The 24,026-nt window shown below is 30.4% G+C and overlaps 1 protein-coding gene across 1 annotated transcript in view; it reads right to left on the bottom strand.

Annotated features, from left to right (window-relative positions):
* The window catches only part of LOC121128597 (uncharacterized), a 32,848-nt gene extending 9,539 nt beyond the window's left edge, over positions 1 to 23,309 (bottom strand). The window contains exon 1 of the mRNA XM_040724191.2: positions 23,023 to 23,309. Within this exon, the coding sequence (XP_040580125.1) occupies positions 23,023 to 23,078 (56 nt within the window). The 5' untranslated portion in view covers positions 23,079 to 23,309. The remainder of the gene's footprint in view (positions 1 to 23,022) is intronic.
* Between the last annotated feature and the right edge of the window lie 717 nt (positions 23,310 to 24,026).

Below are 24,026 nucleotides of genomic sequence, written 5' to 3'. Positions count from 1 at the left end.
TTACTAAAAGCATGTGTGGAATAATTAATTACATATGGAATGACTATATTAAAATAAAAGGTACTATTACAAACATAAGGATTCTATTATATCTTGTCTCTTGAAAGGAAACATTTATATCGAATCAGTTTTACTGATATTTTTATTTAAATTTTAAAACCATGACAAAACTGTAATTGAAACAAATAATGTTAGAGTGAGTGAAGACGTCTTAAATACAATATAAATCGTGCATGTAGACGCCTAAAGACAGGTTACAACATCAATCATTCGTGTAGACGTAGAAATGAATATATAAGGGTATACATGGTAGGGAAGCAAAACGTGGACTTGAAGGATGGATTTAGAATCACACCAATAATTTTATAATTCAATAATAGGCAAAAAAGTATTGATAACAAAACTTGTTTTTATAGCCTAAACAAAACTGTTTTTTATAAAATATATGTAGTCAACTTCATTATCATTCACAGCCTTTACACGTTACTTGAAGACCATGCAAGAGTTGATGACAAACTCCTATAACAAGTTGTCCCATGGAGCAATTATAGAGGACTTCAGTGTGTCCACACATGTGTGTGAGGTCCTGTTGGTTTCTCTCTTCAAAGGGTCCCATATAAAAAAGTCCAGTGGGTTCAAATCTTTTGAGGACCATATTTCTTTGGACCAGAATCGAGCCATGTTATATGCGCAGATTTTTGGGCACTTAGCGGACGTGTGAGAGGGGGTTCCGTCCTCCCTTTCGGTGATTGGTATTCAGCCATGACAAGATGTACCTAAGCACCTTGTAGTAGGTCTCCTGTTCGATTTTCTGTCCAGCCTTGAAAAAAAATAGAAGCATCTTCTTTCCATCACAGACAACAATGCTGAGAACCATTGTTGGGGCCAGATTATTCGTGTGGTAAACCCCTTGGACGTCTTCTTTTGTTAATGCTAGCCAGTGGTCAATAAGGTGGTTGTGGAATTTATCAACTGTCAAAATCTTCGTGTCCAAGGAAATTTTCATAATTGACCATTTTACCTTATCCAAGTAAGGAATTTCTTGCAATTTTCGATTATCCTTGCTTTCATACTCTCTATCAGAAGGGGGCGTGGGGTCCTAGTGAAAGAAACTAATCCCAAGTTGCGCTTTATATGCCTTCTCATGGTCCTAGGAACCATAGAGAAGTTGTCGGCGGGGGGATTCACCGACTTAGTTGGATCCTCCTTTATATTATTTTTCAAAACTTAACAAGAACTTTGTAGCCCTCTTTTAATTATGCCCCGCACTTCCTGACTATTTGTAGAGATATTGCAACCACATTATTAGAACCCTAAACAATGTCTTTAATCTTCATCACATTAACTCCAACATCTAGGAGATTTAAAATGCGCTTCCTGTTTCCTCCTGTGGAGTGTTATTTTTTATTATACGTGCATATTTATACATGATTATCTTTTTTTTATGTCTGAAGTACTAAATCAGCCTATATACATTTTTTTTAGCGTAGAAATACATCTTTTGATACTCTTAAATGACTTTTAATAAAAATTGATTCTGCAATTTGTCAGTTGTTAATGATTCATTGTATGTCATTGCTTAATGAGTGACACTCTTCGTTCTGTTTGGTCATTGGTAACTTTAAAAGTATCAATTATATTAAGAAATTTGATTTAATTAAAGTTACTTGGATATAATTTTGCCTCGACTTTTAAAAACTCATCTTGGAGTTTTAGCAGCTGAATGATGTCGTTTGTTTTGTTTGTAGCAAAGTTTTCCAATTTTTTAAGGATATATTTTTCTTTTGTTTTTTGGTCTAGTTCTTTCCTTATTTTTCATTTTGAACAATAATAGCATAATTTTTTTGTAAAAATTAATTATTGATTTTGTACAAATTAACTATTGATTTTGTGAAAATTAATTATTGATTTTGTAAAGATTAATTATTGATTTTGTAAAAATTAATTATTGATTTTGTAAAAATTAATTATTGATTTTGTACAAAATTAATTATTGATTTCATCAAATTCAAACAATTAAATCTTGCATCTAAGGCTGTAGCCCCAGATACCCATGCCTGTAAATATATTTGCACAATAAAGGTACACATATGTCGGCATTCTATATCATTTTTCGAAGTTAATATAAACTACGACATAAATAAATAAATTTTGTGACTAAACAAAACTTTGGGCAATCAACGAGCGTGGTGCATTGGACCGGAAAAAATTAATATTGCTATATATTTATCTACAGTGAGACATGCTATTTTACTATTTATAATTCCAAACAGATAATTAGTGTCCGTTGCCACCTTTGTAAGAATTCATTAAAGAGTAGAACCTTAAACGTAATTTTATTTCCCATTCATGTTTTTTCTCTAAAAACTGGATATTTCTCTATTGAATGCTTTTATGATGATATGGAAAAAATTCCAAAGCCATTTTTTATGAAGGTAATTTATTGAAAGTCAATTTGGTAGCTACTAGGCCATTAAAAATTAAATTACTTTCAGTATATGTTAATTTTTCACTAGTGTATGTCTTTGCTCTTTAATATTTACAATGGTGTTATTAAATTATTCCAGTAATATAAATCCTTTTTAACTTTGTTTAAATTAACATCCGTGGTAATGAACTTTTAATGAAACTACAAAGTATTGCCTAGTTGTGTTTGTTACTTTATATTATTGGATCAGTATAATTAATAATTACAAACGCAGATAGTTACACACCGAAAGGATTTAAAATGTAAGGAAAAGTACTCCAGATATGAATATGAGGAATGATGCTTGATTCAGGGGAATTTGAAATTGGGGATTCCCATGAAGGACCAATAAATATGACTGATTTTATGTAAAGAGTCTTGTTTTGCAGGAGGAACATGCAAAAAAATTACATGGAACACGTTTGATATCTACAAGTTCTTACATTGTAAACATATTTTATATTTATATATTTAGATGTGTACACGCACGACAGATGTGGTAATCCGTCTGTTTTTGATGAGCACACTCCCACGTAATTACTCAATGCAATAATACGTATATCAATTCATATGACGTGTTCCCTTCTCAAGAATGAAAGAATAATAATAAGGGGTTGAGAAAAAAAAAATAATATGTTGGGATCACTTTCTTCTAAATGACTCCTAAAAAAACACAATTTAATTTAACATACCAATGTTCATATTTTTTTCAAATCTTCACGTTTTATGTGTGCATGAATTATAATTATATACATAAGTGACTAATAACAATGCCCCTGTATATAATTTAGCATAACAGCCAGTAACATAAATATTGCAGGTGTGTGCATATGCGAGTATCCTATATGCAAACACCTGCAAGACTTCATTGATACAACTATATAACTATTTCTCAGAACAAAATATGTTTATTATACACATCATGGAGCACTGTATAAAGTCACTCTGTGACTCGTTTTCCTACAAGGTGAGGATTTATAAAAAAGTTTTCAGTCCTTCATATTTTTTTTTGTCCTTTTTTTTAAAGCAAAAGTTGATAATACAGCAATTTTCTACACTTTTTATTTGATATATGCCCCTCCATTCTGAATGATGGCTTCAATACGGGACAAACAGAAGCAAAACTGGACTTGATGAAGTTCAACGAAAGTGTGCTTCACTCCCCTGTGATGATGGACTTCAGGGCATCCGCATTTGTGTGAGAATTCCGGTTCGTCTTGCCCCCCAAGACGCTCCAAATAACTAAGTCCATGGGGTTGACGTCGGATGTGGATGAAGTCCGGACGGCAGCCATTTTTCTCTCTGCATAAATTCAATTTTCATTAGTCTCTCATTGAGCTCCTGCTCACTTGTTGCTCTTTAGCAAGCTTTTTGATGGATTTTTCAGGACTTTATCGTATTTTTTTTGGACACTAAGAAAAAGCTGCCTTACCCCAAAATCTTCTGGTCTTCCTAGGAAAATTTTATAAACTTAAAAATGGACATGATTGTAGTCGGGATCTTTCGGCTTTTGAGAATGTTGATGATGGGTACAAATTTCACTTTTTGTTCATAACAAATCAAATAGATATTTTTTTTGTACAGCAAATAAAATCAAAATATACTATAATTTAATCAATTTCATTAATTAAACTTTGAAAGTGGCCCATATTGTTTCATATTGAATCAAAGGGATGTCAAAACTATGTATGGGCGACTGTGGATATACTGGTACATAATTAGGATCATTGTATCTTACATTTGTATTATACAAAACAATGGGTTACTTGAAAAAACACAACAATTCTACAAATGAAACTGACAAAGTCTTGAAATATAAGTAATTGTATATTTTTTCTTTTCTAGCTGAAATTAGTGAGACTTGGTGTTTGTCTACATTAAGTAACTTGTACATTTGTTTCATAAATTCCCCTATAAAACTTTTGTGGAGTTTTGGAGAACATGGCGACAACTGCTCCAAATATAAAGAAGATTAAATTTACAAAGGAGCAACAGCTTTGCGTTATGAAGATTATTTTTGTCCCCAAAAACATAGCGATTTAAAATCTGGAGATCTTTTGAATCCAGCAAGTCACTAGAGTTAGGCTTTGAGTCAAGCATCGGGACTCAGTACCATGTCTCAGACAAGTCACTGAAGGGTTTGAGTGAACGTTGTTATAACTTCAATGGGAAAGAAATATGCCACCCCAGTTGTTCAGATCTTAATCTGATAGGTTATATTGTGTGAGGCTAAGTTAAATCTAAAACACATAGAACATATCATGGCATCAAGTCTGTCTTAATATGTACATCAAGGATACATTGACCAACATGGAAAAGGAACTACCATGCCTGTTCTTTCTTCTGGACCCAGATCCATGTCATGATTAACACTAGAAGGGGATACATCAATTGAGCTCCTTCTCAACATTCATCTATAGAGCTCAAGATAATGATCAAGTAAATTTGTCAAAAATGTAAACTCAGTGACAATTGAAAGATTTTGTTTTGAAAAATACGCCAATTTGATCTTAACACCCAGTATATGGACGGATCATTTATATATATTATTAAATAAAATCCTAGGGAGCAGGGACAGTTCACAAGGAACTCCAACCCACATATGCACACTTCTGCAATGATGAACACCAATCCCAAATTTGGGATCATACTCTCGAGAGTAAGGGTAATTTCATTTCACACTTTAAATCCTTCCCTCCTTTTTTATCGCTCTTTATTTAAGCTATGGTGTACAAATATATGGAGTTTTCTTATGATATCAATTCAAAATTGAGTTTGATCTTTGATATATTTTCGTGGTCTTATCTCAAATTGACAACGATATAGAGTGGTTTAAGGGAGGCTCTTTTCTTTAAATTAAAGATCATATTTTCAGCTGTACAATGAGATACTTTTAAACGTTTGGAATATATCCGTCTTAAAGTGATGAACATCTGCATCTAAATAACTTTATTTTCATCTTTAAACAATGATAACTCTAGTTAAAAACATGATACAGATATTTTAAAAATAGTTTTAGAATTTTGTAACATTGAACTTTAAATATATTCACATTATGTATCTTTATTTTTATCAAGCGATTACAAAAGCTTTGAACCTTAAAAATAGAAATAATGTGGGGCGTTTTTCTGAGGGCCACGAGGCAAACAAAGGAAAATAAGGCCATATTTGGAATTTAGGGGATCAAACTCTATTAAATATAGAAATGTTAATCTAGTGCTTTAAAATAATTGTGATTTTGTTGGAAAGTGTAATTTGTGAAATTGATACTTGCATATTTTTTTTAATATAATTTTTAAATAAATAATAGTCATTCTTCATCTGGAATTATTTGAGTAAATAAGTGAGATAAAGAGATTAATTTATTTGACCAAAGTATACTTATGAGCCTGGAATAGCAATTATCATGAACGTGAAGTGCATCATCATCTTGGATAACTGAATTATTTTAATAGAATTGTTCTCTAAAATTTTACGTTCTGACCATTTTGAGATGGCTAATACTAAGAAATGTCCTTTTAATATATAACATACCTAACTATTCAAGTTGAGAATATGCACGTCAAATACAAACATGAAAAGGGGAATTTCGGTTACAAACTGTATTCTGTTCGAATATTGGGCAAATATAATATAAGATTTATCCTTTAATCTCAGATTTCACGTGTGATGTAAATAAATCAAGGAAAAGGGAGAATTCATATGATATTTATTTTTTAACTTTGAAAGGCTTTATATAAGACATTTATGAGTATTTTTACATACCCTGTTAGTTTTAGCAATATTCTTCAATCTCTCTTTTTTTTAATTAACCTGATTCGTGTCCCCTTTTTCAACACAACTTACCTTCCGAAAAACGTATCTACTTTGTTTTAAACTTTTCTCGTATATTCTAGAATCATTCGTTTCATTTGTTAATAGATTTTGTCGCATGACATTTTCGCCGCCTCTTAATGTTTTTCTATTATCGGTTCGAACTTTAAAGTTGTATTTTGCTCAGATTCACTAAATAAGTAGGAGAAGAAGAAAACAGATATACTTATAACGAAGTAATCTGTAATCTTGTACAGTTTTTTATATTATTATAATTAAGGAGGATGAGTAAGGAATCACCGATCTTGAATGCTGAGTCTATTCAAAAGGACTCATTGACTTGTGGCACGGTTATAAAGTGGAATCCATAAGTCTCCTTGCCTCTTTATTCGTTAAGGACACATAAACGAGGTTCAACTAATTATCATCTTTATTTAATATTTTAGATGATCATCGTAAAGAAATTTAACCTTCGGAGTATACTTTTTTGTGACCAAGGACTGATTCAAAAAGAAATAGAAGAGCTCATATCGTGATCAATCTCACATTAATTATTTTACTATAGATTTTAATTAATTCATGAATTAGTTCTTGCCTTTAGAGTAATACTGATGGATGATTAACGAAAGGAATGTTCGATGAAATCTTAACTAAATAATGATTGTTTCCTCCATTTAAGGATTTTTGTGAGCATTGTGTGTTTACTATTATTTAAAAAACATGGCATTTAATAATTTTGCATACCTATTCAATTAGAGAATAATAATCACGTTACATACAAAAAAAAATTGTAGTTATTAAGTGTATTTCTAAATGTACATTTAAAAACATACTTAAATTATTAATATATTTTTTTATTTTACACTATTATTTTAATAAATATCTGTAAGGAACTCAATAAATAATCAGAATGAAGCTTTTAATTTTGTGGTATATATATCTTTAAAGACTCTTTTCTTTTCTTTGACAAATAGTAATTGTTTTCACATTTTGATTTCATTATCACCGTTACATAAACTTGTTTTTTGATAACTATATTCATTGTATCAGAAAACATCCACCAATTAAGGAATTGGAGGCACGAGACATCAGTTCTACTTTAGTCTCATAAACTTAAGGGTTTGCTGAATGACAATGGCCTCCAACAACTTTTTACATCTCTAAATTTTATCATTCTCTGAAACAGTATATTTATAGCATTGCATAAAGGCGATTTGCATTTTCAATAAGTTTTTACCCCTATTTTTTTATCATTTATTTTTATCTTATTTTTTTTTTTTTAATAATAAAATTCAATGAAGCCAAATATACTTTTTGAAAGAAGTTACTTTTGAATAAATAAACATAATCTGCTATTAAACGGGTGTGCGGGTCTAAAATTGAACACTCTGAAATTTAAAAAAATAGTTAAATAATTGTGTAACTTTTAAAGTGGTCCACGAATTAATTTATTTAACATGAAAGATGAGAGTCTCAGACACATGTCTATTGAATATGGCCACCCATATTCTCCACTACCAACTCCAGCCTGGACCGGAACTTGCTGCATGACTTGGGGATGAAGCTGTGGTAAAGGTTGGTGGAGGTAGTCTTGAGGGCAGACTTCAGCTGGTCATTGGACTTGTATTGCACTCCTGACAGCATCCCCTTTAAACGCCCAAACACTGTGAAGTCAAGCAGCAAACAATCGGGCAAGTGAGACGGCCAAGAATTCCGATCGAAGAAGGCTGGAGTCTCGATGTGAAGGAACTCTAGGGTAAAGTTGCTAGTGTAGCAGCTGGCACCGTCCTGCTGCCCCCACCACCTGTCCCTGTAAGTAGCCCTGGCCCAAGGAAACACTTTGTCCTTCATGTATTGGCAGTACGTCTCAGAGTTAAGCCTCTGGTGGTCCTCCAAGAAGATGAGATCACATTTCTGACCGTCGGGCGCAACAGCAACCAGGACCTGGAGTTTGAGGAAGTGCCGTTTCTTACCCACATGCACCACGTCATCATCCCTGGCTCCGAGATACTCCGGCAGATAAAATCCAGTGTCGTTGGCCACCATTTCGCTAGGCTGAAGGGTGTCTCATCACTGAACAAAACGACGACATGGGCTGGTTTTTTCTTAAGCTTGTTCAGAAGAATTTTTGACCTTGCCAGGCGTTTCTCCTTGTCTACAGGCTTGAGGGTTTGAGGGAGTGTTCTTTTGTGGACCTTAAGGCCAAGATCTTTCTTAACTAACCGGTCCATGGTCCTTCTGCTGACGTTAAACTCCCTGGAGAGGCCGCTGACGGCCATCTTGCCTCTTTTGTCATCGACAGTCTTTTTCACGGCAGCAACCATTTTGTCTGACCTTCGAGGCCTTGACTTAAATCTTGTGGTCGCCTCAGGAGTCCCTTTGGCTACCACGCTGTCAACGGTGGTGCGGCTGCAGTTCAGAACCTTGGAAATTTCAGTGGGAGTTTTTTACCACACAGAAAGTTCCAAAATTGCGACTCGACGTCTCTCCATATTATCGGCTGTTGTTTCACTGTTTGTATTTATATTTGGCTGGAGTTTTGTTCATAACTAGTCAAGACTCTTGCCTCAAAGTGTAAACACGTTTCAACTCATTAAAATCACGAATATGTGCATGGCGTAAAATTTAAAGGAGTGTTCAGTTTTAGACGCGCACACCATATATTATTCATCCCTAAAAATGGGATATTACAAAACTCTATTACAAGCCTGTACCCAATCTGTGAAAAATAGTTAATAATTTAAGGAAATAAGAAGTAATTTTTAAAAATAAAAAAGGTGTCATACAAAAGAAAATGTGGAAACAAACAAGTGACAGACTCCCACGTCTAGTATTAAATTATAATACCATGGAAAAATTTAAATATATGAAAAGCATTGCCTCGAATCTTCACATATTTTACAATTAGTTATGTTAATTAAAACATAAGCTTAGTTCCTCCAGAACTGATCCTTAAACTATCTATAAATAGATGGAACATTAATAAAAATATGCAAAGTCACGTTAAATAAAAAGTAAGTAATAAGAAATAAACTGTCGTACTCCACAACGTTAGAGTAAAAAAAAATAGGGTATGCTCTAGGGCTGATATTTTGTTTCTAATAAACACCAATCCAAACAATGTTGACAAGATAATCGTCTTGATTGGGTGTGATTGAAAGAGAAAAAGTTCCAAGAGGGGAAAAAAGGCTTCCGGAGAGTGATAGAGTAAATTCAGGAAATATAAAAAGGAGGTCATTGATTAAGAGATAGATCAGCCTGATGATTTTACCGACCATCAATGATATATATAGTTATATAGATTTTTTGGTAATTTCTAGCTGGAGAGGGAAGTCAAGCCGGAGTCTAGAAAGACTGAAAGAGTAATAATATCGTAATATTAATCTATGCTGCGATGAATCCAAGAAAATAAATACAACTTCGTCATCTATTTAATCTCGTCGATAGTAAAAGTAGATACCGTAGAAGAATAAGGGGCATTTTACTATCTTCGGAAAAGAGCTATGATTCATCATTTATTTCTATCGATGGAGTTTTTTTTTCTTCCTTATCTTAGAGCCTCAACCGAGGCCACGACAATGATTCATTAACGTGTCACAGTCAAGGACTCCTTTCAAAACAGACTCAGCATCCCAGATCCGTGATTCCTTACTTCTTAGTTGTAATAATATATAAACTGTGCTATATGGCATATTACTTTTTTATCATTATTCCTTTTTCCTTCTTCACCTACCTATATAATTAATCTGTCAGAGATACACCTGTAAAGTTCGAACCGATAATAGAAAAAACATAAAAAGGCGGCGAAGATGCCATGGGACAAAATCTACCTGAGGAAAACTTAACCGCGGAAAAAATGTAGAAGGTGGAAATGTTAGTGATATAATTATCTAGAGCCCATTTCATTTACTATCAATAAGACATGAGTGGTAAATTAATTTAATAAAAATATTTTTTTAAGCAAACAAATCTTGAATTACTTTACAAATAACTTTTTTTAAGGTACTGTTTTTCTACTTATGAAGGCGTATTTATACAATTGATAACCAACTATGACTTGTATAGATGTTATAAAAAAAGAAGAATGGAATCACCTTCTTTGAGAGGGTTTTTTTTTTTTTTTTGTAATCACAAGTCATTTCCTCCCATTTAGAGATAATTATATATTTTCAGAATCTTCAAACTTTATATGCATTAAATTTTTTTTCATTTATTTAAATGTTTCAAGGCGAAAAAAAAGCTATTAATTTTTGGAAATGTCATAAATTTTTTTTTCAAAGGCAAATTTTTTTAATTATTACATGTATTTTTCATACTTTTCGATGAAATATCACTCTGGAATCTGAATTCAAAGGAAAAAAAAATAAATGTAATTTTGTTGACTAGTGTCATTCATTGTATTTATCGAGGTTTTGTGATAAAAATAAGATATATTAGATTATAAATGACTTTGAATTATAGTTTTTTTAAAGGCAAAAATTTTTTAGAGTAAACAAAAGGGGAACCAAAACTTGCAGTAGCATGACTTAATTACAATAGAACATAAAAAAGTATTAAGTAAAGAAAAGCAACACAAAACCAATTAATGATATATTTAAATAATATATTTTTAACTGCAAAGTCAAGATAGTTTATTTCAGGGCTGAAGGAGGACCACATAGAAGCAGCCCAGAAGTGTTTAATATTGTTTCTGAAAATGTTTTGGTTTTCTTAACAGTACGGGACTTTAATAGACTTTTTTTTAAATAATAATAAAAAAAACATACTTCATCATTAAATAATTAATAATAAACTGAAATTCATAATCTAGTTTTACAACTTTAATATAGATATTTTCTTCAGAGAGAATCAAAAACAAGTAAATTATTCATTTAAAATTCTCAGAGATAGAGAAAAAGACGAAACAAACAAAGATCCTAGAATGGACACTATTTGTCAACAGTGTGATTTAAAAAAATATCATGTGCCTAGTGGGTACCTCCAGCAGAAAAGGAGGCCATTATATTAATTAAGTTTGACGCGCAGCTTGGGATATACGGAATAATTCCATATATATGCTTCGCCACGTAGAGTACTTCCTCGACCTTATAATCAATGTTCTCTTTTTTGAGAGAGTCCTCATATGAAGGAGACGTAAGTATAAGACAATCCAGCTGGGTGAGTCTCACTCAGTAGTGCATACTATGTTCTCCACTACTCTCAACATTGGTAAACCCATTTGATAAAAGTAAAAAAATGTATTCCCCTTCTTCTTAGAGAATGAGCACTTTCTATCCTCCGGACTCGATATCTATTTGTTGTGGACTTTTTGATGTTGTAGACAGAGCGGATAGAGATGCCAATAATCATTGTATCCTTGTTGGTACAGTCACTAACGCGGAAGAGATTGCTCACCCGTTTTTTTTGTTTTTTGTTTTTGTTTATTTACTTCGACTTTTTACAATGAGCGACATAGGGTAAACACAAAATTTGTTTATTTTTGTTTTAGCTATCGATTAGTTGCGTAATGAAACCTTATAATTAAAAATAACAGTGATAAAATCGTAATTAAGAGTAACTACAAGTTTTTGATAATAAATTTATTTTTTAGTTCCAATATTCTAATTTGTTTAATCAAACAATTGCGTGTTTAATCAAAAAGTATAGTTATTGACCCTAGCTTAAAAATTATCTATTTATTTTATTAAAGTGACACAAAAAAATTCACTTTAAGACCTTTAAAGTTTTAATATATTTAATGAGTATTTAAGTCTGAAAAAAACATTATTCAGAATTAAATATAGGGCAACAATCTGAAAAAGCCCATAATAAGATTTTTTCTGCTTGCCTGTTAAAAAACCTCAAAAATAGTTTAATATAAAGCAAAAATAAAAACGAAAGGATACATCTTATAAAGTTTTTGTGTCAATATTATTGATATTTATCCAATAAAAAAGTCATACCTATATATGAACATATTAAAATATTGATTATTGATAAGTTTATATTAAGTAATATATATATTATAATAATGTGAAAATATAATTGACATACTAAAAGCTTAATTTATCTTCAGTTAAAATTATTTTTTGCTTTCTAAATTTTACTATTCCCTCACATACTTGTCCCTCTTTAATTAGCATCCCTAAAAAAAACACCCCAAATTTTATTACAAGATACAAAGTCATCATAAAATCAAAATTACACAATCAAAGTCCTTAATAACTTTAAACTATATTAACAATTTTGCAATTGCAAATATCACTACAAATACTTGTATGAGTCAAACACATGTAAAGAAAAAATCTGTTTAAAAATCGATTCGAACAACATATGTTTGGAGTCTCAACACGATATAATTTGTAATTTTAATCGTGAAACATTATAATCATATCATTTATTTTAAAAATAGATAAAATATTCATTTTTTTCCCATCCTAAAATCAACAAATAAATTTCTTCAATGGATTTTATTTGAAAATATGAGTATCTAGAAAAGTTAATTCACACGTTTCTGTTGTTTTAATATTTTTTGAAATTATCATAAAAAATTACATGAATGCTATGGATATTTTACGAAAGAATTTTTTTAACTATGTGATGAGGACCTACCTCCGTACTAGAGAGGTTAAAATGACTGCATTTTGAAGGATATAATTTTTGCAATTTATAGTGATGTATTAAATATATCATAAAAAGTGGGAGTAGCTTTCTTTACTTGGTAATCTGAACATGATTTTTATTTTCCAAAGCTATTGTAATTATTGTTTAATCTTTTAAAGAAAACATCTAATTATACGTTAATATATAGTGCATGTACTCATGAAAGATGAAGTGTTATAATGCAGGTTATTAGCTCAAGAGTTATTAGTTTAAGTCTAAGAACTGAGATCGACATCTTAAAAACTTTCGCCTATATGCTCTTGCCATATAGTGCCATTTTAGTTTTCTTCCTTCCTTTGATGACTGCTGGCAGTGAATGTAATAAAATACCATGGCAGCTAAGCCACTCCCTTCCCATCGTCGAATTGTCATGGTAACCAGATACATTTTTGTGTTTCTTGTTCATATACATGCAGGTCAGACATATATCGCTGATAATATACCTGTAAAAACAAATTGCAAGTAGATTGTATAATTGTTCGGTTGAAAATGCAAGCATTTTAACTCCTATTGTAGGAAATGTTCTAGATTTTATCAAATTATCATTTGTCTAGACAGAGTAAACTGAAGAGTAGCAGGGAACTTTAGAACTATGATGTCTTTTGTTATATTTGAACAAAAAAATGGAATCTTAATAACTTAAAGTAAATTTGATTTTTATTAAAAAATGTCATTTAAAAAAAATGCAGACCATTTAAAAATATTTTTGATATAAAGTAAAGGGGCTTTCGATTTAATTTTCTAAGCCAGTGAAATTAAATATATATATCTACCTAAACCATTTTTTTTTTACCAAATGGATTTGGAAAAGGTATGGCTGGACTCACATTTGATTGTCTATAGTCTAGTTCATGTATCTCCATTTTCTTTATCACCAGGAGTCCATGGTAAGCTCACTGTCGAATGTTGTATGATCTAATTTTATAACTTTCCATAGAGCTCAACTAGAAGAAAAACACTAGGATAATTCTTTTAATTCTACTTTGACAGAGAAGCCCCCTTCCTTAGCAAACTCATTTATACCTTTTGAGTCTTATATTGTAATTTAACAGCTCATTTGTACAAGAAAGAGAAGAAAAAAAGTTGAAATATCTTCTCATAATGATCCAAAGTCTAGATAACATGATCTACAGTGCCTTATCCTAAATAGAGTTCCGTTGAGTATTAAGTCTAATCCTCTAAATTATAGTAACAATAAGTATTTTATCTATAAAAGGTATTTAATTTGTAGTTTTATATAACAAATTTTGGGTAACAACTAATTATTCGTTTATTTAGATTAAAAACAATAAGAAAATATTACTAATCAAGTTTATTAAATTCACAAAACTTGTTGTAAAAAATATTATTATAAAGGAATAATTTAAAACATTTTCACAACTCAAAAAGTTGTACATATTCTGACTAGACGTTTCTGGAGGGTAATTTTAATTCAGAAAAATAAGAAAAATTCATCTTTTGTACGACTTATTGTTAAAAATGAAAAAAAAATTAACAAAATCGAGTGCAAATTTGTATTTAGTTGTCGATCTCAGCAGTTTTTTATCTGTTTTCCAAAACAGCTTACTTCATTGTTGAGAAGAGAACTTATCAAAGTATTTACTTTCAAATATAAAGATTGTAGTAATGAAAGGTGGAGTGTATCATGAATAATTTGTTGAGGAGTTCAAAGTTGATGGACTCTTAGTAGAATTGGGGAACGGCATTCATCCTTGTTTGGTATAGTTGGATTTTTAGTACACTCGATGCTTCTTATTTCATATCAGCTATTATTGTTTAAATTATACCCAAAATTAATAATTATATTTCTGGTAACTAAAATGTCTGAAAAATAATTAATACTTCATAAAAAATTTATCAAAAATAAAACTATTATTTTTCTACAATAATAATTTCAAATCATATCTTGATACAAATTAATTGAAATAAGTAATATTTTCCAACCATTATAATTGATATTTACGAGTGTGAAATGGATGAAAAAGGAAACAGGAATAAAATTTCAAAAATATCTGGGGTAACGTTTCACCCCAGTTCACTAACAGAAGAATAATTCTTATGTCTATGCGAAATATGAAGTGAAATTTTTGTTCATTTCCTTCCTTTGATAAGTACTTGCAACGAATCTAATGAAACGTCATGACAGATAGGCTGATTTCCTCCAAAACATAATTTAAATTGTCCCGATTTTTTTGTCATTTCTTTTAGTTTTGCTAACATACATTTGAATACTGTTTTATGCTATTTTATAAAACAAATTTAATTTGAGGTTGTGTATACCAATTAAAATATTGTAGATGCATGCATTGCTAATAATTAAGTTGTTTTTTCACTTCTTTCCTTTAGTCAAATTACTAGCAAGACAATGCCATAATAATACAGTGTATTATTGAACAAACAATTAGTTATAATGAATGATCATTTGAAATAGCCCTTTTTTTGCATTTAAAAAATATATTATTGTAATGTAAAATAAACAACTTCAACAAAATATTATCTTTTATGGTAATACAAATTTTTTCATCGGTACCTTTATTTAATTAAATAAGCAAATACATTCTTGTGTAATGATATGATTTATCGTTTATTAAAAGATATAAGTAGTTTTGGTTCAAATATATAAATACCTACAAACGACCACTAACAAAACTTTGATCATACCCTCATTAGTTAAAAAAACAACTATAGTTTATTATTGAATTTGTTCAGTTCTATTATTAGTGCTGCGTAAATAAAATTTTTAACAAATCAATATATTTTTTCAACTGAATTTTAAAGTATATTTATTGACTTTGTAGCAGAGCTTTGATTGTTAATTTAATGACTCCATTTATCAAATTCCAAATGAAAGGAATTGAAACTTTACTTCGAAATAATTGAATTGAACCGGACCTTTACTTGAGAAGAATTAAAGTATCTGTTTCCAATTTTGAAGTATGAATAAATTTTTGGGATTGCTTTTTATTTGTAGGTTATTCCAATTTAATTTTGACATAAGCAGAGTTCAGATAAGGAAAAAGCAAGTTGTAATGCTATCAGTAACTGTAAAACAGCTTACAGAAGATAAAGTGATTGACAGAAGAAAACTGAGGACACATCTTGAAGATTCTCCAACCACAATAGTAATTTTAGAGTTACGCTACCGATTTAATTAAATATTTTCCATTTATATCTATTTGGTATGAAAATACTCTCAGTCTATTTACTCATTGATTTTATAAAGAAACTACGGACTGAGTTGTCATATTATTTTGAGTCGTTTTGGTGTATTTTGGCATGTACAGAAAGGCTTAAAAAATATCATATTTGTAAGGACAAATATTTGTATAAGTGTTTGTAACAGGGATAAAGAGGTCATAAAAGTATACCTATGTTTTTGTTTAACACAAATTTCCTTTATTATCTCTATTTTATTATTTGTATTTCATAATATTAAATGGAGTATATACCTTTGCTAAAAAAATCAAGCTAGTATGATTTTTTTTTCTAGACTGAACTTAGACTTTATTTGTATTATTAATCTAAATATTATAAGTTTCAATTAAAAAGTTATTTTGTTAAATCCTTCAGAGGAGCTGCAAATGTCACTTAAAGATCAACAATATTATCCATCAGTTATGGTACAAATATAGGATATTAGGTTGTTCCAAAATGATTAAGACTACCCCAGTAACAAGAAAAATTACATTTAAAAGTTTTTAAAAATTGTACGATCATGTCGCATAGTATCCTCCGGCTCGTTGTGACACTGGTTCCAAGTCACACAACTGGGTAGAGAGCTTTTCTTTGTTCACTATTTACTAACTTCATCACCCGCTGAACACCACTTATGTAGTTTTCATGATTATCACAATCATTATTCCGGAGAAGGTGATTCAGCTTTCGGAAGATAAATTGGTCATAGTTGAGATCGGGATGTGAGGCCTCTGCTTCACTGCTTCCACACTTTCCTGTTGTCCGCAGGTACTTTATCATCGTTTCACGGCTAGCTGTTGCCCCGGCATACCGGGCCTGGACCGAAACTTGGGTTTATGGGTAAAGCCTATCAGGTTTATCGTCTTTTTGTAGTCTATTTTGGACGAGCAGTCGAGGGGCACTTGTCCTTGGGGGTCCACCCATACATCCCTCCTCTCACTCCTGTCCAAGAAGAGACCAGATCTCACCAGCCTATCCGAAATATATTTGCACGACCAGGGCAGGCATCCGGTTAACGCTAGTCAGGTCGGTGAGGATCTCATACACTGTTTTCCCAAATTTTTAGCGTATCAAAAAGAGCCAGCCAAAAATTATTAGTGCCTATGTTCAGCAAGGAATTGAGAAACATGTAAAAATGTGGTAATGTAGGCATTATCTTTTTCCTCTCTGAATAATTATGGAATGTTTCTCCACCATAAAATTTATGAAAAAATCGATGCTGGTGGAATTTTGTCCACCTATTACGGAAACCCCAAATATATTCTACTTGAAAGGCCATGTCAGAATTAAAAAAAGTAACATCGGGAAAAATAGCTCCTGACTATAGCTAAAACTCCTTTGTATCTCAAACCGTTCCACAAATTTTAATATCAAGCCTATAAATAATCAAAATAACTACACAATTTGTGTGTTTTTGTTATGCGTCTGTTATGGCTCTGTCATAGCTGATCAGTTTCACATGAAGTGTTCTTGAGCAAATTTGTCAACACTGCTCTGCATAGCAAAGCAGATAACTGAAAAGATACACGCAATATTGGTATATTTATTTATTATAATTGAATGTAAACATTTTAAGATGATTCTAGAATTTCAATTTTGCATAGAATATCAATATTGTGTGGTATAGATTTTTGTAATGTAGCAAGACTCCACATAGGAATCCATTGGGATTATATTATAGTTCTGAGTAAAATTGGGAAGTTTTTTTTTATCCAAACAATAATAAGTGGTGTTATTGTCAAAAGACTGGTTAATAAACTTTCAAAAAATCAAAACTTCAAGCTTTACACTGATAATTAGTTCACATGTCAGAGTCTACTCTGTACTCTCAAGTAGAATGGGATACAGGAACATAAGAAGTAATTAATTACTGGATTGTAGTTGAAAAATGATAATTGTAATGATTGTAAAATAAGCTATGATATTCGAACTGAGACAATAAAACAAAAACATAACTATCGTCAAATGGTACGACAATAAATCCTGTATATGATGCATCCAGTATATATTGCTCCTGTCTCTGCAATCGTGATAGAATACAATACAAATATGGGTGACGTCGACCTAAATGATATGCAGCAACTAACTATAAAATAATCTTTCAATATATATATGGTACATCAATATACCACTTTCTTAAAAAAAAGAAATGAAAAGAAATTTACGGTTTTACATTTTTATTATTGGAACTATATTTATTTTTTTATTTTGCCTTTCAATTAGGGCATAACATTTTCCCAATTATGTAAATTGGAGTCACTACCATTTCCATTGATATTTTCCCAATGATGTCAAATAGAATCTTTCTGGTTTTATGCTTTAAAATCAAAATTTTATTTTGAAATGTGCATATATGTGTAATATGTTGCCATTATATATGACATTGTTGTTAATTTTTTTTAAACACAATTTAATTCGGGAAAGAAGGTTACATTTCTTTGGTATATTTTTATTAAATAAAATTGGGAATATCTACTTGTCTTGATTCCTGTTCAAGACTGTTTTTGTTATATACACTATTAATATTCACTTTCAATATATTATTAGATTACATACAAGTGTTTAATTACAATTCAAACAGTTGTATTCTTCTTGGCAAACCTTTCTAAAAGGTTTCTTATTGTTTAGTTTGACACTTTGTTAGTAAGAAAGGGAGTAAGAATGAGAGGCTTGAGAAAAGACACCATTGCAGATTATTTCATTTATTGTTATTAAACAATAGCAAAAAGTTGTTTTTGTAGCAGTACATTTGTTTATCACGCACATTTCTTTCAAAAGCATAATATATATTTATGACATTTTTAGGAAATTCGAAATAAAAAGTAGTAATTACTCGTAGAGGAGAGCGGACTTTTTTAATCATGATTTTAAGAGAGTCACGATTCTTTTTTTAAACATATTTGGAAAACGATACTTGTTTTATTGAATTTTAGTTTGACTGGTTTTTAGTAGGGGAAGGTTATAATTCATAAAAATAAGATAATTAAATTTTAGCCAATCTTTTTGGATACAAAATGATCTTTTAAGCACTCTGAAAAAACAAATCCCGTCAAAAACACTCCTCCCTATCCACAAAATTACTTTTTGAACTATGAATACGTACTTTTTTGAATCTTTTCTTAATCTCTTTACAAATAGAGAATGTAATTAAAAAAAGTCATTTTCAATATGGTTATAGAAGTAAAAAAAAACGCTCTATTAAGAGTGAAACTTTAAAAGCAATTTTTTTTCGTTTGAATACAACAGAAGATAGTCACACTAAAAATGAGACACTTCAGTACACATGCTAAAATAAAAAATTATAAAAAAATAAAACCTAAACCGTAAGCTAGAGACCACAGTTTTGTCCTATTTTATGACTTATTGTGTTTGCTTAATATTTATTAAAATATAAATTAGTTTTTATCACTCAAACATCATGAATTATTGAATGAGTAATTGTTCAGATTTCAATGGCCAGCCGGAAGATCTATCATTCAGATCAACTAACAAGAGTTATGCGTCCAACCAGAACACTTCCTTTCTATCATAGGAAATATAAGAAGTTTTAAAAATTATTTTAGTTTTGTTTCGTAATCATAGGACACATTAATAGTTTTGTTTTACGCTGTTTTGCTTATCATATCAGATATTTGATGTACTGGATCTTTCCATACACTAAACAAACAAAACTTTGGTATTTTAATAACAAGTGATTTTTTAATTTTGTTACTATTTAAATAAATTTTCATATACAAGCTTTGGAGGGATAAATAACTAATTGTACAAATTTCAAATTCTTTTAAGATTCATAATTTAATAGCATTAATCTTAGTTTTTAACATAATTATCCGTTGAGATATTTGTGTTCAAAGAATTTTGAATAATTCAAATTATGAAAATGAATTGAAATAATATTTTATTGCATATTATAAATTGAAGCAATGCACTTTTTTTCACAAATTGCAATTAAAAAAAACTTAGAAGCTGAATTGCAATAACTTTTATATCATAATAAAATCTGTCACCCCGTTTTTTTAGTTTATATCTATTTTCGACGGTGAAGACACGTACTTTTGTACATAAACGCATTGATGGCGCCTGCCCGTATTTTTAAGAAAATATTAGAATCTCACCTCACAAATAAAACCACATCTACCCAGCTATTATTTCTACAATACGGTTGCCACACTTAATAAAAAAAAAATAATTTATGTTCCTATTTATATACAAATATGTGTATCATTATATCATTTTTTTTACTACTGGATTCAGTAATGCCAAAATTTCATTAGTAAATGGAAATATTTTATGGGTTTCCTCATCCATCTATAAATTAATTTATAAAAAAAGAAAAGCAGATGTACCATAGATTTTAGAACTGTTTTATTTTAAATATGTTTTGTTCATATTTAAAGATTGAAATCTATATTTTAAAGACCTGGAATGTGGAAAACACAGCATTACTTCAACATCACATTAAAGCCAAAAAACATTAGTTTCATTAAAATTTTATAAAATAATTTCCAGGCATATTTAAGAATGAAGTTTTTTTTTGTTCATATAATAAGTAGTATAAATACACATTACTCGTATAACATACCTACATAAGTTTAAAAGTTAAAATTAAAAAAGGAAATCTAGTTTTCAAGGTGTCATATATTTTAGAATGCCCAGGAATTAATAAGTAATTAACAATTGTAATGGCTCACCATTCTAAATGTTTTAGATTACCTAAAGTTGCATTTATTTTACAAGGACATCTACATAATTTTTAAGGAATGGTGGGAGAAAAAATGAGCCCAAAAATCAAATTTGTAACCCTAATCAAACCCCTTGGCGCCGCTAGTCCGTTTTAGGGAGAAGTTTATGAAGCCCCTAAACTTATTAACATATCTAATAAATATATTTATTTATAAGTCTGTTGTTGGTGTGTTCAGCTATATAATCAAAAATGCTCGAACAGATCAGATTGAAATTTAGTAAGTAGACCTGTAAAATAATCAAACATTATCCTGTAATATATTTCTGGCCCTCATATATTATCAAGAGGCTCTTTTCACCAATATAGGACCTCCTTTTCCTTGCCTCTTCTCCCTGTCTCTTTCCTTCATTCCCTTATGTTCAGCCCTGGAATACGAGCATCCCCTCCCATTATATATCTATACAATTATGAAAACAACTATTTATAATTGCAAGTATATAATGAATTGATTATTTTTGGGGATACCCACCCCCTCTCATGATGAAAACTTGCAAAGCTACTGACCCCCCCCCATATATAATAAAATAGTCAGAAGGGAGAATGCAGCCTTCTCAGCTCCTGCCCTGTGGACATACCAGAATATAATCTAAAATACAGCATAACCACAGATACTTTTCGACCAATACAAGTCAATATTGTAAAAAGAAAACGTCTATGGACGTATAATACTCAAATTATAAACAACGCGACTATATCTCTTAAAATATCTTAAAATAGGCTTCCAAATTATGATTAAAGCAATAGCTAATGCTGCAGAAGGTCATTTTTGCCTTTAGGAATGAAGCAATTCTTTCTACAGGGTAGTCAAGGTAAATTGTAAAAATATTTAAAAGCTTGTTACAAACGAACTAGAAGAACTGGTAGAACCATTTTTTTATTAGTATTATTATTACCTCTGCCTTTTTTGATAAACTCGCTTACACACCACCAGACGTTTCGACATGTCCAAGCAACCTCGTGCGGATCAGCGTTATTATTGTACTAGTTCTAATTTAAATTTTCTGGATGGATGGAGAAGCCCCATGAAGAAATTACACCTTCAAGTCATAGACTGGATTGTTCTACAAGCTCAAAAAAGTGCAGGATGTCATGGCCACAAAATGTCTACACTTTCAGAGTCCAAATTTAATGCCTGCCAAGAATCTAGACCTGAACCCATGCAATTTCTATCTCTGGGTGGGTCGAATATGAGGTACATACAAAGATTCATTCGTCCTTGGATCCTCTGAATAAGTCCATTACTTGCACAATGACAATGCTGGATCCACACAATGTTGCCCTGGCCTGCCAAAGCTTCTGAGAGGAAGAGGACGACATTCTTGGGGCAAATACATCCAATTTGATTCTACCCCATCTAATGTGTTTGTCATAAGCCTTTAAAGATTTTCCCAATTTATATGGACCTCCCTGTATACAATATTATAGTATATATCAATATCATATTTATTGCCAGAAGGGTCATCAAGAAAGATTATTTAAGAATCTTCTCGTTCTTTTATTTTTATTACATATCCTTAAGGTCAATATAAAGATCATCATTTATGTTTAATGAATGTAAATATTGACATTTAAAAACAATAAACTCTCCTTTTTGATACAGGTTATCTCTTTTTTCTAGTCAAAATTCATAATGTGTTTTATTTGTGGACAGTTTTAAAATACTATTATGCCCTTTTGAAAGTCAAAATTATAATAAACTATGTCAATCTCTGTACATTGTTATACAATCATAAGTATTGTCATTATAAGAACTCGTATTTATTTTAAGAAAAAAAAATGGATTTATTAATTGAGTTAATACCATACTCAAATGTTCAGAGAATATTAGGAAATTTTTTTATCATTATATTTTTCATGTTTAAAAACTTTTATATATCCTTCCTTAAAAAAGAATTTTGAATCAACAAGTCAAAATTTACTTTTTTAACTCTGTGTTGAAATATATGTAATATAATTTACATATTTTATTCATTTCAACACACAGGTTGAAGGAGTTATGTAAAATATGATAAAACTTTTTTCAACATGTTGAGTATAAGGGATATGATAATATATTTATTTTGAAGATATGAGACTTTTAGTAATCTAAAGCAATCCATGTTTTTTTTAAATTGTCCATACGCTTTTATTCAAATTGACATTCAAAATATAAATTACTTACTGTTCACGAAGACAGAGATGACTTTTTAAATCCGCAAGATTAATTGCAGTTGGCATGATTGTTGTGAAAATGGGAGTGGAAGAAGTGATTTCCTCTTCAGGAAAATCTAAAAAGTCCCTAAAATCGTCAATTTTGAACGCTTAAAAAAATGTCTTTGTGAAATTAAATGAGGATAGAAACCAACTCTCTCTTAAGATATAAAAAACTTTGTTCACTCTAAAATATAAATATATAGTCAATCATAATTTAAGGTTTGTTCTTTGTGATTCGATAGTTATTTTTCTACTGAAGGCTTTTTAAAAAATGGAGAGACATCAAATTTAGGATTTTGTTTTGCATATATATATACATTTTTTTCCTCCTCGCGCTTACAAAACTTATTTAAGCGCCTTTCACGGAAGGTTCACAAGCTTAACATAACATGTTGTTCTAAGAGGGGGGTGAGGATTTTTTTTTCTCTCTTGTTCTCTCTTCAACGGTCTACGTTCTTATACGTTCAAAGACCATATTTAGTTATATTTCCGGTGCATGTTTTTTTATACTGTAAAGAAGTTCTACATTATACTAAAAAGAAAAACAGAAAAAGGAAGTTATAGCCTAATATTGTAGTAGTACTCTGTTATTTTTTAATAACAGAATATGCATTAATATAAAAAACCTTGAAAAAGAAAAAAAGTAAATAATACTCCTAAAGTTTTCAACATACACATTTAATTAACCTTTTGTTAGTGAACTGGGATATTATACAATCCAAGTTTATAAAAAAGCTTCTTTTTAGTGTTGTGTAAGTCCATATTAAGGTCACATGGCTTATTGAGTTTACATATTAGTAATACAAAAATCATAAAGTTTGGTCCTTCATGAAGTCACACAACTTTTTTACTATTATTCAGTTCTGGTAGTAAGAGTCCCAACACCCAATAATATTAAGGATCGGTCCTAAACTGGACTGAATATAAATTGACTGCCACAACAATATTTATGATTCTTTTGAATCTACTTTT

Source organism: Lepeophtheirus salmonis, chromosome 13, assembly GCF_016086655.4.
Source record: "Lepeophtheirus salmonis chromosome 13, UVic_Lsal_1.4, whole genome shotgun sequence".
Classification (NCBI taxonomy): Eukaryota; Metazoa; Arthropoda; class Copepoda; order Siphonostomatoida; family Caligidae; genus Lepeophtheirus; species Lepeophtheirus salmonis.
The sequence above is the reverse complement of the archived record's forward strand: the minus strand, read 5'-3'. Positions and strand labels throughout refer to the sequence as shown.